Raw genomic sequence first — 11,547 nt, 5'->3', positions numbered from 1 at the left:
TGATCTATAGGGGCTCAACAGGGGTCTACAGAAGGTCCATAGGGATCTATGGGGGCTCCACAGGGGTCTATAGGGGGTCTATAGGGATCTATGGGGGCTCTATAGGGGTCTATAGGGGGTGCATAGGGATCTATGGGGGCTCTATAGGGGTCTATAGGGGATCCATAGGGATCTATAGGGGCTCAATAGGGGTCTATGAGGTGTCTATTGGGGTCTATAGGGTGTCCATACAAATCTATGGGGGCTCTATAGGGGTCTACAGGAGGTTCATAGGGATCTATGGGGGCTCGATAGGGGTCTATAGGGGGTCCATAGGGATCTATAGGGGCTCAATAGGGGTCTACATAGCGTCCATAGGGATCTATCGTGGCTCTATAATGGTCTATAGGGTGTCCATAGGGGTCTATAGGGTCTCTATAGGGGTCTATAGGGTGTCCATAGGGGTCTATGGGGGCTCTATAGGGGTCTATGGGGCACCCCCATTGGTACCTGAGGAGTCGTCATCCACGTTCTCGTACTGCAGGAGCCGGTCAAGGAGGTAACTGGGGGGGAGAAGGGGGGAGGTTAGGGCTCTATGGGTCACTATGGGGGCTCTATGGGGATCTATGGGGCTCTATGGGGTCTCTATGGCTCTCTATGTGGTCTCTGTGGAGCTCTGTGGGTCTCTATGGGGATTTATGGGGGCTCTATGGGTCCCTATGGCTCTCTATGGGGCTCTACGGGGCTCTATGGTTCTCTATGGGGTCTCTGTGGAGCTCTATGGGTCTCTATGGGGTCACTATGGGGTCTCTACAGTGTCTCTATGCGCCTCTATGGGTCCCTATGGGGGCTCTATGGGTCCCTATGGGTCTTTAAAGGGTCTCCATGGGGTCTCTATGGGTCTCTGTGTGGACTCTATGGGGTCTCTATATGGGGATAGAAAGGGCAAATTTGGGGGGGGGGGTTGGGTCTTTTTAAGTGCTTTTGGGAGGATTTGGGGTCATTTTGGGTGGTTTGGATCAGTTCTGGGGCATTTTGGGTCATTTTGGGCTGGTTTGGGTCATTTTGGGGTGTTTCGGGTCAGTTTGGGCTGGTTTGGGTCAGTTTGGGCTGGTTTGGGTCAGTTTGGGGTGTTTCGGGTCAGTTTGGGCTGGTTTGGGTCAGTTTGGAGGCGTTTCGTTTCGAGTCATTTTGGGTTCTTTCGGCTCATTTTGGGTCCATTTTGGGCAGTTTTGGGTCATTTTGAGAACATTTTGGGCAGGTTTGGCTCAATTTAGGTAATTTTTGGGCTGTTTTGGCTCAATTCGGGTAGTTTTGTGTCATTTTGGGTCCATTTTGGGCCATTTTAGCTCATTTTGGGTTCATTTGGGCTGGTTATGGTCATTTTGGGCTGTTTCCTCTTATTTTGGGTCCATTTGGGGCTGTTTCAGCTCATTTTGGGTGCATTTTGGGCTGTTTCGGCTCATTTTGGGCTCATTTCAGGCTGTTTTGGCTCATTTTGGCTCATTTGGGGCTGTTTTGGCTCATTTGGGGCTGTTAGAGCTATTTTGGGCTCATCTGGGGCTGTTTTGGCTCTTTTTGTGCTGTTTTGGCTCATTTGGGCTCATTTTGGGCTCATTTGGGGCAGCTTCAGCTCACTTTGGGCTCATTTGGGGCAGTTTCAGCTCATTTTGGGCTCAGTTTCAGCTCATTTTGGGCTCATTTGGGGCTGTTTTGGCTCATTTGGGGCAGTTTCAGCTCATTTTGGGCTCATTTGGGGCAGTTTCAGCTCATTTTGGGCACATTTGGGGCTGTTTTGGCTCATTTGGAGCTGTTTTGGCTCATTTGGGGCAGTTTCAGCTCATTTGGGCTCATTTGGGGCAGTTTCAGCTCCTTTTGGCTCATTTGGGCAGTTTCGGCTCATTTTGGGCACATTTGGGGCTGTTTCAGCTCATTTTGGGCACATTTGGGGCTGTTTTGGCTCATTTTGGGCACATTTGGGGCAGTTTCAGCTCATTTTGGGCACATTTGGGGCTGTTTTGGCTCATTTTGGGCACATTTGGGGGCAGTTTCAGCTCATTTTGGGCACATTTGGGGCAGTTTCGGCTCATTTTGGGCACATTTGGGGCTGTTTCAGCTCATTTTGGGCTCACTTGGGGCTGTTTTGGCTCATTTTGGGCACATTTGGGGCTGTTTTGGCTCATTTTGGGCACATTTGGGGCTGTTTTGGCTCATTTTGGGCACATTTGGGGCAGTTTCGGCTCATTTTGGGCTCACTTGGGGCTGTTTTGGCCCATCTGGGCTCATTATGGGCTGTGCGGGTACCTCTTGTCACGTGACACCCGGAGCAGTTTGCGCTGGGCGCGGCGCAGCTCCTCCTGGAAACATTCCTGCTCCTGGGGGGGGACGCAAAGGATTCTGGGTACAGGGCCCATAGAGCCCATAGAGCCCTATAGAGCCCTTTAACCCCCACAGAGCCCCATAGAGCCCCTTTAACACCCCATAGAGCCCCATAGAGCCCCTTTAACCCCCCATAGAGCCCCTTTAACACCCCATAGAGCCCCATAAAGCCCATAGAGCTCCTTTAACCACCCATAGAGCCACATAGAGCCCCTTTAACACCCCATAGAGACCCTTTACCCCCATAGACCCCTTTTAACCCCCACAGACCCCCTTTAACCCCCCATAGACCCCATTTACCCCCCATAGACCCCCTTTAATCCCCATAGACCCTCTTTAACCCCTCACAGACCCTCTTTAACACTCATAGATCCCCTTTAACCCCCCACAGAACCCACTTTAACGCCCCATAGACCCCCTTTAACCCCCATATGCCCCCTTTAACCCCCATAGCCCCCCTTTACCCCCCCATAGACCCCCGTTAACCCCCCATAGACCCCCGTTAACCCCCCATAGACCCCCTTTAACTCCCATAGACCCCCTTTAACCCCCCAGACCCCCTTTAACCCCCCATAGAACCCCTTTAACCCTCATAGACTCCTTTAACCCCCCATAAACCCCCTTTAACCCCCATAGACCCCCTTTAACCCCCCCATAAACCCCCTTTACCCCCCATATGCCCCCTTTAACCCCTCATAGACCCCTTTAACCCCCATAGACCCCCTTTAAGCAGCATTAAACCCCATTAGATCACCCATAGCCCTCCTTTAACCCCCATATACCCCCTTTAACCCCTCATAGACCCCCATAGGCCCCCTTTAACCCCCATAAACCCCCTTTACCCCTCACAGACCCCCTTTAACCCCTCACAGCCCCCCTTTAACGCCCCAGAGCCCCCCCCAGGCCCCTCACGTAGAGCAGCAGCTTCAGGCGCCGTTTCAGGGCCCGGTACCGCCGCTTGTAGCCGCCGCCATCGCCCTCGGCCGCCCCGTTCATCTCCGGCCTCCTCCTCCCCGGCAGCCCCCGCGCTCCGTCTCGCCGCTCCCCATTGGCCGGCGCCGCCCTTCACCGCGCTCCGATTGGCTGAGCCGGCCTCTCGAAGTCCCGCCTCCGTGCCCGCTGACACCGCCGCTCCCATTGGCTGCGCGCACGGAGCGGCGTGGAGCGCGATTGGGTGAGGGGGAGGGCGGAGCCACGCCCACTGGTAAGCGGGGGGGGGGTGGGAGTCGGAGTGAGGAGGGCGGAGCATGGAGGTGGGCGTGGTTTGTGGTGGGCGGGGCGAGCCTAAGCCACGCCCCATCGCCTTAAATGGGCCTTAACGGGGATTTGGGGCTATTTAGGGGGGATTTGGGGCCGCTTTGGGCCACAACGCGGGTGCGCCCCCCCCCCTTTAACCAAACTCAGTGAAAACGCCTCAAAACTCCTCCCCAAGCCCCATTTTTATTGCGTTTCGGGCACTTTGGGCGGGTTCAGCAGTTTGGGGCGTTTTGGGGCCGTTTCCAGGCGTTTTGGAGCTGTTTCCCGGCGTTTTGGGGCCGTTTCCGGGCGTTTCGGGGCCGTTTCCAAGCGTTCTGGGCTGTTTCCCGGCGTTTTGGGGCCGTTTCCGGGCGTTCTGGGACCGTTTTCAGGCGTTTTGGGGCTGTTTCCGGGCGTTTTTGGCCGTTTCCCGGCGTTTGGGGCTGTTTTCACATATTTTGGGCAGTTTTCAAGCGTTTTGGGGTCATTTTCATGCTTTTTTGGAGCCGTTTTCATGCATTTTGGGGCCGTTTCTGGGCGTTTCTGGCTGTTTCCCGGCGTTTTGGGGCTGTTTTCACATATTTTGGGCAGTTTTCAAACGTTTTGGCGTCATTTTCATGCTGTTTTGGAGCAGTTTTCATGCGTTTTGGGGCCGTTTGCATCCATTTTGGGCGATTTTCAGGTGTTTTGGGGCCGTTTCCAGGCATTTTTGCCCGTTTCCGGGCGTTTTGGGGCCGTTTTCACATATGTTGGCAGTTTCCAAGCGATTTGGGGCCATTTTCATGCTTTTTGGGGCCTTTTTCATGCGTTTGGGGGTCATTTCCAGGCATTTTTGTCCATTTCCCTGCATTTCAGGGCCATTTTTTGGCTGTTTCCGGGCATTTTCGGCTGATTCCCGGCGTTTGGGGGCCGGTTTTGGCCGTTTCCTGGTGTTTCGGGGCCATTTTCATGTTTTGGGGCTGTTTCCCAGCGTTTTGGAGCTGTTTCAAGGCGTTTTGGGGCCGTTTCTAGGCATTTTTGGCTGTTTCCCATCATTTAGGGGCCGTTTTTGGCCGTTTCTGGGCTGGTTTAGTGCGTTTTGGGGCCATTTCCTGCCGTTTCGGGGCTGTTTCTAGGCAATTTTGGCTGTTTCCGGCGTTTTGGGGGCAGTTTTTGGCTGTTCCCGGGCATTTTGCAGCCATTTTCATGTGTTTTGGGGCTGCTTCCTGGCATTTTAAGGCCGTTTTCATGCGTTTTGGGGCCGTTTCCCGGCGTTTTCGGGGCTGTTTCCTGGCGTTTTGGGGCTGTTTCCGGGCGTATCAGGGCCGTTTTCATGCGTTTTGGGGCCGTTTCTGGGCGTTTCGGGGCTGTTTTCATGCGTTTTGGGGCCGTTTCCCGGCGTTTCGGGACCGTTTCTAGGCATTTTTGTCCGTTTCCCGGCGTTTGGGGGCCAATTTTGCCCCGTTTCCGGGCGTTTCAGGGCCGTTTTCATGCATTTTGGGGCCATTTCTGGCGTTCCGGGGCCGTTTCTAGGCATTTTTGTCCATTTCCCGGCGTTTGGGGCCCGTTTTCGGCCGTTTCAGGGCCATTTTATGCATTTTGGGGCCGTTTCTGGGCGTTTCAGGGCCGTTTTCATGCGTTTTGGGGCCGTTTCCCGGCGTTCCGGGGGCCGTTTCTAGGCATTTTTGTCCGTTTCCCGGCGTTTGGGGCCCGTTTTGGGCCGTTTCTGGGCGTTTCGGGGGCCGTTTCCCGGCGTTTGGGGCCCGTTTTCGGCCGTTTCAGGGCCGTTTTCATGCATTTTGGGGCCGTTTCTGGGCCGTTTTCATGCGTTTTGGGGCCGTTTCCGGGCGTTCCGGGGGCCGTTTCCAGGCATTTTTGGCCGTTTCCCGGCGTTCGGGCCGGTTTTTGGCCGTTTCCCGGCGTTCGGGGCCCGTTGCCCGCTGCCGGGGGGGGTTGCTCAGTATTTGCGCTGCCGCAGGAGGAGCCCCGGGCCCCGCTTGGGGGGGGGCTCCCCCTCGGGCCCCGGGGGAAGAGGTCCCTGCCCGTGCGCAGGATTTGCTCCTCCAGCCGCTGGTGGCGCTGCAGGTCCGAGAGCACCTTCTCCAAGCGCGCCTCCCGCTTCCGGCCGCGAGAGGGGGGGCCTGCGGGGGGGGGGGGGGGCACGTCAGGCGTTTTCAGGCGTTTCGAGGGTGGTTTCAGGCGTTTTTGGGGTGGTTTTAGGCGTTTTTGGGGTTGCTTTAGGCGTTTTGGGGCGTTTCTAGCCGTTTTTGGGGTGGTTTGAGGCGGTTTTGGGGTTGCTTTAGGCGTTTTGGGGCGTTTCTAGCCATTTTTAGGTGTTTTTGGGGTGGTTTTAGGCGTTTTTGGGGTTGCTTAGGCGTTTTTGGGGCGTTTCTAGCCGTTTTAGGTGTTTTTGGGGTGCTTTGAGGCGGTTTTGGGTTGCTTTAGGCGTTTTTGGGTGATTTGAGGTGTTTTGGGCGTGGTTTGAGGCGGTTTTGGGGTGCCTTTAGGCGTTTTGGGGTGCTTCTAGCCATTTTTAGGCATTTTTGGAGTGGGTTTAGGCGTTTTGGGGTGTTTCTAGGCGTTTTTAGGTGGTTTTGGGGTGGGTTTAGGCAGTTTTGGGGTGTTTCTAGCCGTTTTTAGGTGGTTTTGGGGTGGTTTGAGGCGGTTTTGGGTTGCTTTAGGCGTTTTGGGGTGATTTGAGGTGTTTTGGGCATAGTTTGAGGCGGTTTTGGGGTGCCTTTAGGCGTTTTGGGGTGCTTCTAGCCATTTTTAGGCATTTTAGAGTGGGTTTAGGCGGTTTTGGGTGGTTTTAGGCGGTTTTGGCGTGGCTTGAGGCGTTTTGGGGCGATTTGAGGCGGTTTTAGGGTGTTTCTAGGCGTTTTTAGGTGGTTTTGGCGTGGGTTTAGGAGTTTTTGGGTGTTTCTAGGCATTTTTAGGCATTTTTGGAGTGGGTTTAGGCAGTTTTGGGTGTTTTTAGGCGGTTTTAGGCGGTTTTAGGGTGGCTTGAGGCGTTTTGGGGGCAATTTGAGGCGGTTTTGGGGAGGATTTAGGCGGTTTTGGATGGTTTTAGGCGGTTTGGGGGGGTTAGGCGTTTTGGGGTTGTTCTGAGGTGTTTTTGGGGTGATTTGAGGCGTTTTGGGGGTGTTTTGAGGTGTTTTTGGAGTGACTTTAGGCGTTTTTGGGTGTTTTTAGGAGGTTTTGGGGGGGGTAGGTGTTCTGGGGGTGTTTTGAGGCATTTTTGGGGTGATTTCAGGCGTTTTTAGGTGTTTCTAGCCTTTTTTAGGTGGTTTTGGGTGGTTTTCGGCGTTTTCAGGCAGTTTTGGGGTGGGTTTAGGCATTTGGGGGTGGTCTAAGGCATTTCTGGGGTGATTAGGGGCGTTTTTGGGGTGGTTTTAGGTGTTTTCGGGTGTTTCTAGGCGGTTATAGGAGGGTTTACACGTTTTGGGGTGTTTTTACGCGTTTTTGGGGTGATATGAGGCACATTTAGGTGGTTTTGGGGTGATTTTAGGTGGGTTTGGGATTTTTTTGGCGTTTTTTTGGGTGATTTGAGCCATTTTGGGGGTGATTTTAGGCGTTTTTGGGGTGGTTTTAGGTGTTTTGGTGTGTTTCTAGGCAGTTATAGGAGGGTTTACGCGTTTTGGGGGTGTTTTTACACGTTTTTGGGGTGATTTGAGGCGCATTTAGGTGGTTTTGGGATGTTTTTTGGCGTTTTTTCGGGTGATTTGAGCCATTTTGGGGGTGTTTTTAGGCGTTTTGGGGGGGGTTGGGGGTTTTGGTACCCACCTGGGGCGCGGGGCCGGTCGATGAGGGCGGGTTTGGGGGGGGCGGGGTCATCGTCGAAGTCGAACTCAGTGGGGGGGGGAGGTCTAAGGGGGGAGCCCGAAATGAGCCCCCCCTTTAACCCCCCACAGACACCCCTATAACCCCCCCATAGACCCACTTTAACCCCCATAGAGCCCCTTTAACCCCCCATAGACCCTCTTTATCCCCCACAGACCACCTCTAACCCCCCATAGACCCCGTTTAACCCCAATAGACCCCCTTTTACCCCCCATAGACCCCCTTTAACCCCCCACAGCCCCCCTATTAACCCCCCATAGACCCCCTTTAAACCCCCCCCAGACCCCCTTTAACCCCCCATAGACCCCGTTTAACCCCAATAGACCCCCTTTAACCCCCCATAGACCCTCTTTATCCCCCACAGACCACCTCTAACCCCCCATAGACCACCTTTAACCCCCACAGCCCCCCTTTAACCCCCCACAGCCCCCCTTTTAACCCCCCATAGACCCCCTTTAAACCCCCCCAGACCCCCTTTAACCCCCCATAGACCCCGTTTAACCCCAATAGACCCCCTTTAACCCCCCATAGACCCTCTTTATCCCCACAGACCACCTCTAACCCCCCATAGACCACCTTTAACCCCCCACAGCCCCCCTTTAACCCCCCACAGACCCCCCTTTAACCCCCCATAGACCCCCTTTAACCCCCCAGACCCCCTTAACCCCCCATAGACCCCCTTTAACCCCCCACAGACCCCCTTTAACCCCCCATAGACCCCCTTTAACCCCCCACAGACCCCCTTTAACGCCCCCCAGACCCCCTTTAACGCCCCCCAGGACCCCCTTTAACCCCCCAGAGCCCCCCTTTAACCCCCTCCCAGATCCCCTTTAAGGCCCCATAGACCCCACTTCTCCTCCTCCTCGCCGTCGCTATGGGGCTGCCCCACGGCGCCCGGTTCTTCGTCGCTGTCGGGCTCCGGGGTGGGCTCTCGGCGGGGGCGGGGTCTGAGGCGGAGCAGCGGGGGGAGGGCGGCGGGGGGGCCGGAACAGCCTCCCCCCCCCCCCCCAGCCAGGAGCTCGTAGAGGCGGCGGATGTCGGCGGGGGGGGGCAGCCACCCCCCGGGGGGTTCCCCCTCCTCGTCGCTGCATGGAACCTCCCAGGGCTCGGGCTCGGAGGGGGGGGGGGGGGGCGGAGGGGGGGGGGGCGGAGGGGGGGGGGGGACGGAGGGGGAGGAGCCACAGAGGAAGCGGGGGCGGGGGGGCGGAGGGGGGGGGAGGGGTCCATGGGGGCTGCGGGGGGGGGGGGGGGGGGGGATGCAGAGGGATACATGGAGAACCATAGAGACAAATGGAGACCCATGGAGACCCCATGGAGACCCATAGAGACCATAGAGACCCATAGAGACCCACAGAGACCCATAGGGACCCATAGAGACCCCATAGAGACCCATACAGACCCCACAGAGACCCATAGGGACCCATAGAGACCCCACAGTGACCCATAAAGACCCATGGAGACCCATAGAGACCCATACAGACCCCATAGACACCCATAGAGCCCCAATAGACACCCATACAGACCCCACAGAGACCCATAGGGACCCATAGAGACCCCATGGAGACCCATAGAGACCCCATAGACACCCATACAGACCCCATAGGGACCCATAGAGACACATACAGACACACAGTGGCCCCACAGAAACCCCATAGAGACCCATAGAGACCTCAAAGAGACCCACAGAGACCAACAGGAACCCATAGAGACCCAGAGACCCATAGAGACCCCATAGAGACCCACAGAGACCCCCGCCCCACCACCATGCCCAGACCCAGGCCCGTCCATACCCCTTACCCCACCCCCATAGCACGAACCCGACCCCCATAGCACGAACCCGACCCCCATAGCACGAACTGATCCCCTCTAGCACGAACTGAGCCCTATAGCACGAACTGAGCCCCTATAGCACGAACCTGACCCCTATAGCACGAACCCAACCCCTATAGCACGAACCTGACCCCCATAGCACGAACCAGACCCCAATAGCACGAACTGAGCCCTATAGCACGAACTGAGCCCCTATAGCACGAACCCGACCCCCATAGCCCGAACCCGACCCCCACAGCACGAACCCGACCCCTATAGCACGAACCCTACCCCCATAGCACGAACCCGACCCCTATAGCACGAACCCGACCCCATAGCACGAACCTGACCCCATAGCACGAACCCGACCCCCATAGCCCGAACCCAACCCCCATAGCACGAACCCGACCCCTATAACAAGAACCAGGACCCTATAACACGAACCCGACCCCGATAGCACGAACCGGGCCCCTATAACACGAACCCGACCCCCATAGCTCGAACCGGGCCCCTATAACACGAACCCGACCCCGATAGCACAAACCGGGCCCCATAGCACGAACCCGACCCCCATAGCACGAACTGATCCCCTATAGCACGAACCCGACCCCCACAGCACGAACCCGACCCCCATAGCACGAACTGATCCCCTCTAGCACGAACTGAGCCCCTACAACACGAACCTGACCCCCATAGCACGAACCTGACCCCTATAGCACGAACCTGACCCCTATAGCACGAACCTGACCCCTATAGCCCGAACCCGACCCCGATAGCACGAACCCGACCCCCATAGCACGAACCCGACCCCCATAGCACGAACCCGACCCCCATAGCACGAACCCGACCCCTATAACTAGAACCAGGCCCCCATAGCACGACCCGGGCCCCGTTCCCGTCCCTACCCCGTATCCGGACCCTTTCAGCTCCGACCGGGCCCGAAGCGGCTCCGGTCCCCTCAGCCCGCAGCCGCCATCTTGGGCCGGCTCCCGCTTCCCCGGGAGGCGCGACTGCGCATGCGTGCGGATGGGAGGGGGACACACACTGGGGAGCGTTGCCATGGAGACGTTGCGTTCTTAAAGCGGCAATACGATGTGGGGCCGATTTAAAGCGGTTAATTAGTGTAGCAATTGATTCGCTCATTAACACGGCTGCAATTAAGGTTGTAGTGAATTAGGATGGGCAGGGTTCCTACTGGGACCTCTTACTCCCGCAATGATCCTTTTGCAACCCGCCATTGCCGCTTTAAGGGATGGGTGCCGCTTTAAGAAGCTGTAGGTGCATTACATTATTGCCGCTTTAAGACGCGTCAGTCCCGCCCCCCCGCCGTCGCTGATTGGCTCTCGTGGTGTCACAGACGTGCAACGAGCCAATCAGGAGGAGGAGAGGGAGAGCGCGGTCCTAAAGTCCCCGGCCGTAAGCTCAATGCCGTGCCCCAAAGGGACCTGTGGCCCCACCCCCCCACCATGCAGTGATTGGAGCCAATGTAACCCATTATAGGGCTCAAATTGGGTGCAATTGCTGTGATTTTGGGGCCAAATGAAGGCGAGACGAAGCCTGGGCAGGATTTGGCTCTTTTTACTCAAAACAGAGGCGAGGAAGCATTAAATAAGCACGTGGGAGCTGTCAATCCGTGGCTGGAGTGTCAATGGGCAATGGGAGCTGGCAATCGACCATCAATATCCATCAATATCCATCGATAATGTCCATCAATATCCATCAGTATCCATTCATATGGATATGAATGATCATATATATGATCATATCCATCAATGTGCATCAATGTCTATCGATATCCATCAATGTTCATCAATATCCATCAATATCCATCAGTATCCATCAATAATGTCCATCAATATCCATCAATATCCATCCATGTTCATCAAAAGCCATCACTATCCATCAATACCCATCAATAATGTGCATCAATATCCATCAGTATCTATCAATATCCATCGATATCCATAAATATCCATCAATACCCATCAATACCCATCAATATCCATCCATATTCATCAAAAGTCATCACTATCCATCAATACCCATCAATAATGTGCATCAATATCCATCAGTATCTATCAATATCCATCGATATCCATAAATATCCATCAATACCCATCAATATCCATCGATATCCATTAATATCCATCAATACCCATCAATATCTGTCAATACCCCATCAATATCCACCAATATCCATCAATGTTCATCAATATCCATCAATAATGTCCATCAATATCCATCTATATCCATTAATATCCATCAATACCCATTAATATCCATCAATACCCATCAATACCCGTCAATACCCATCAATATCCACCA

General features: G+C 55.1%; 2 protein-coding genes across 2 annotated transcripts; both read right to left on the bottom strand.

Annotated features, from left to right (window-relative positions):
* Positions 1–176: 176 nt before the first annotated feature.
* Positions 177–3,399, bottom strand: INO80E (INO80 complex subunit E). Its single transcript, XM_065664500.1, has 3 exons — positions 3,271–3,399; positions 2,284–2,354; positions 177–542 (listed from the first exon to the last, which is right to left on the bottom strand). The coding sequence occupies exons 1-3, from the start codon at positions 3,352–3,354 to the stop codon at positions 467–469; spliced, it is 231 nt and encodes a 76-aa protein (XP_065520572.1). The 5' UTR covers positions 3,355–3,399; the 3' UTR covers positions 177–466.
* A 380-nt stretch (positions 3,400–3,779) lies between these two features.
* PAGR1 (PAXIP1 associated glutamate rich protein 1) lies at positions 3,780–10,460 on the bottom strand. Its single transcript, XM_065664499.1, has 7 exons — positions 10,418–10,460; positions 10,128–10,297; positions 8,631–8,645; positions 8,265–8,572; positions 7,357–7,439; positions 5,332–5,714; positions 3,780–4,977 (listed from the first exon to the last, which is right to left on the bottom strand). Exons 1-7 carry the CDS (start codon positions 10,458–10,460, stop codon positions 4,663–4,665), a joined length of 1,317 nt encoding a protein of 438 aa, XP_065520571.1. The 3' UTR covers positions 3,780–4,662.
* Positions 10,461–11,547: the final 1,087 nt, after the last annotated feature.

Source organism: Lathamus discolor, unplaced genomic scaffold, assembly GCF_037157495.1.
Source record: "Lathamus discolor isolate bLatDis1 unplaced genomic scaffold, bLatDis1.hap1 Scaffold_220, whole genome shotgun sequence".
NCBI lineage: Eukaryota > Metazoa > Chordata > Aves > Psittaciformes > Psittacidae > Lathamus > Lathamus discolor.
The sequence above is the reverse complement of the archived record's forward strand: the minus strand, read 5'-3'. Positions and strand labels throughout refer to the sequence as shown.

Excerpts from the sequence above, each read along its gene's own strand:
- INO80E (XM_065664500.1), bottom strand. The coding sequence starts at position 3,354 with ATGAACGGGGCGGCCGAGGGCGATGGCGGCGGCTACAAGCGGCGGTAC. Across the intron at positions 2,355-3,270 it reads GCCTGAAGCTGCTGCTCTAC|GAGCAGGAATGTTTCCAGGA; the intron begins GTGAGGGGCCTG and ends GTCCCCCCCCAG. Across the intron at positions 543-2,283 it reads CGGGTGTCACGTGACAAGAG|TTACCTCCTTGACCGGCTCC; the intron begins GTACCCGCACAG and ends TCTCCCCCCCAG.
- PAGR1 (XM_065664499.1), bottom strand. The coding sequence starts at position 10,460 with ATGGCGGGTTGCAAAAGGATCATTGCGGGAGTAAGAGGTCCCA. Across the intron at positions 10,298-10,417 it reads TGCGGGAGTAAGAGGTCCCA|AACGCAACGTCTCCATGGCA; the intron begins GTAGGAACCCTG and ends TGCCGCTTTAAG. Across the intron at positions 5,715-7,356 it reads CGACCGGCCCCGCGCCCCAG|GCCCCCCCTCTCGCGGCCGG; the intron begins GTGGGTACCAAA and ends CCCCCCCCGCAG.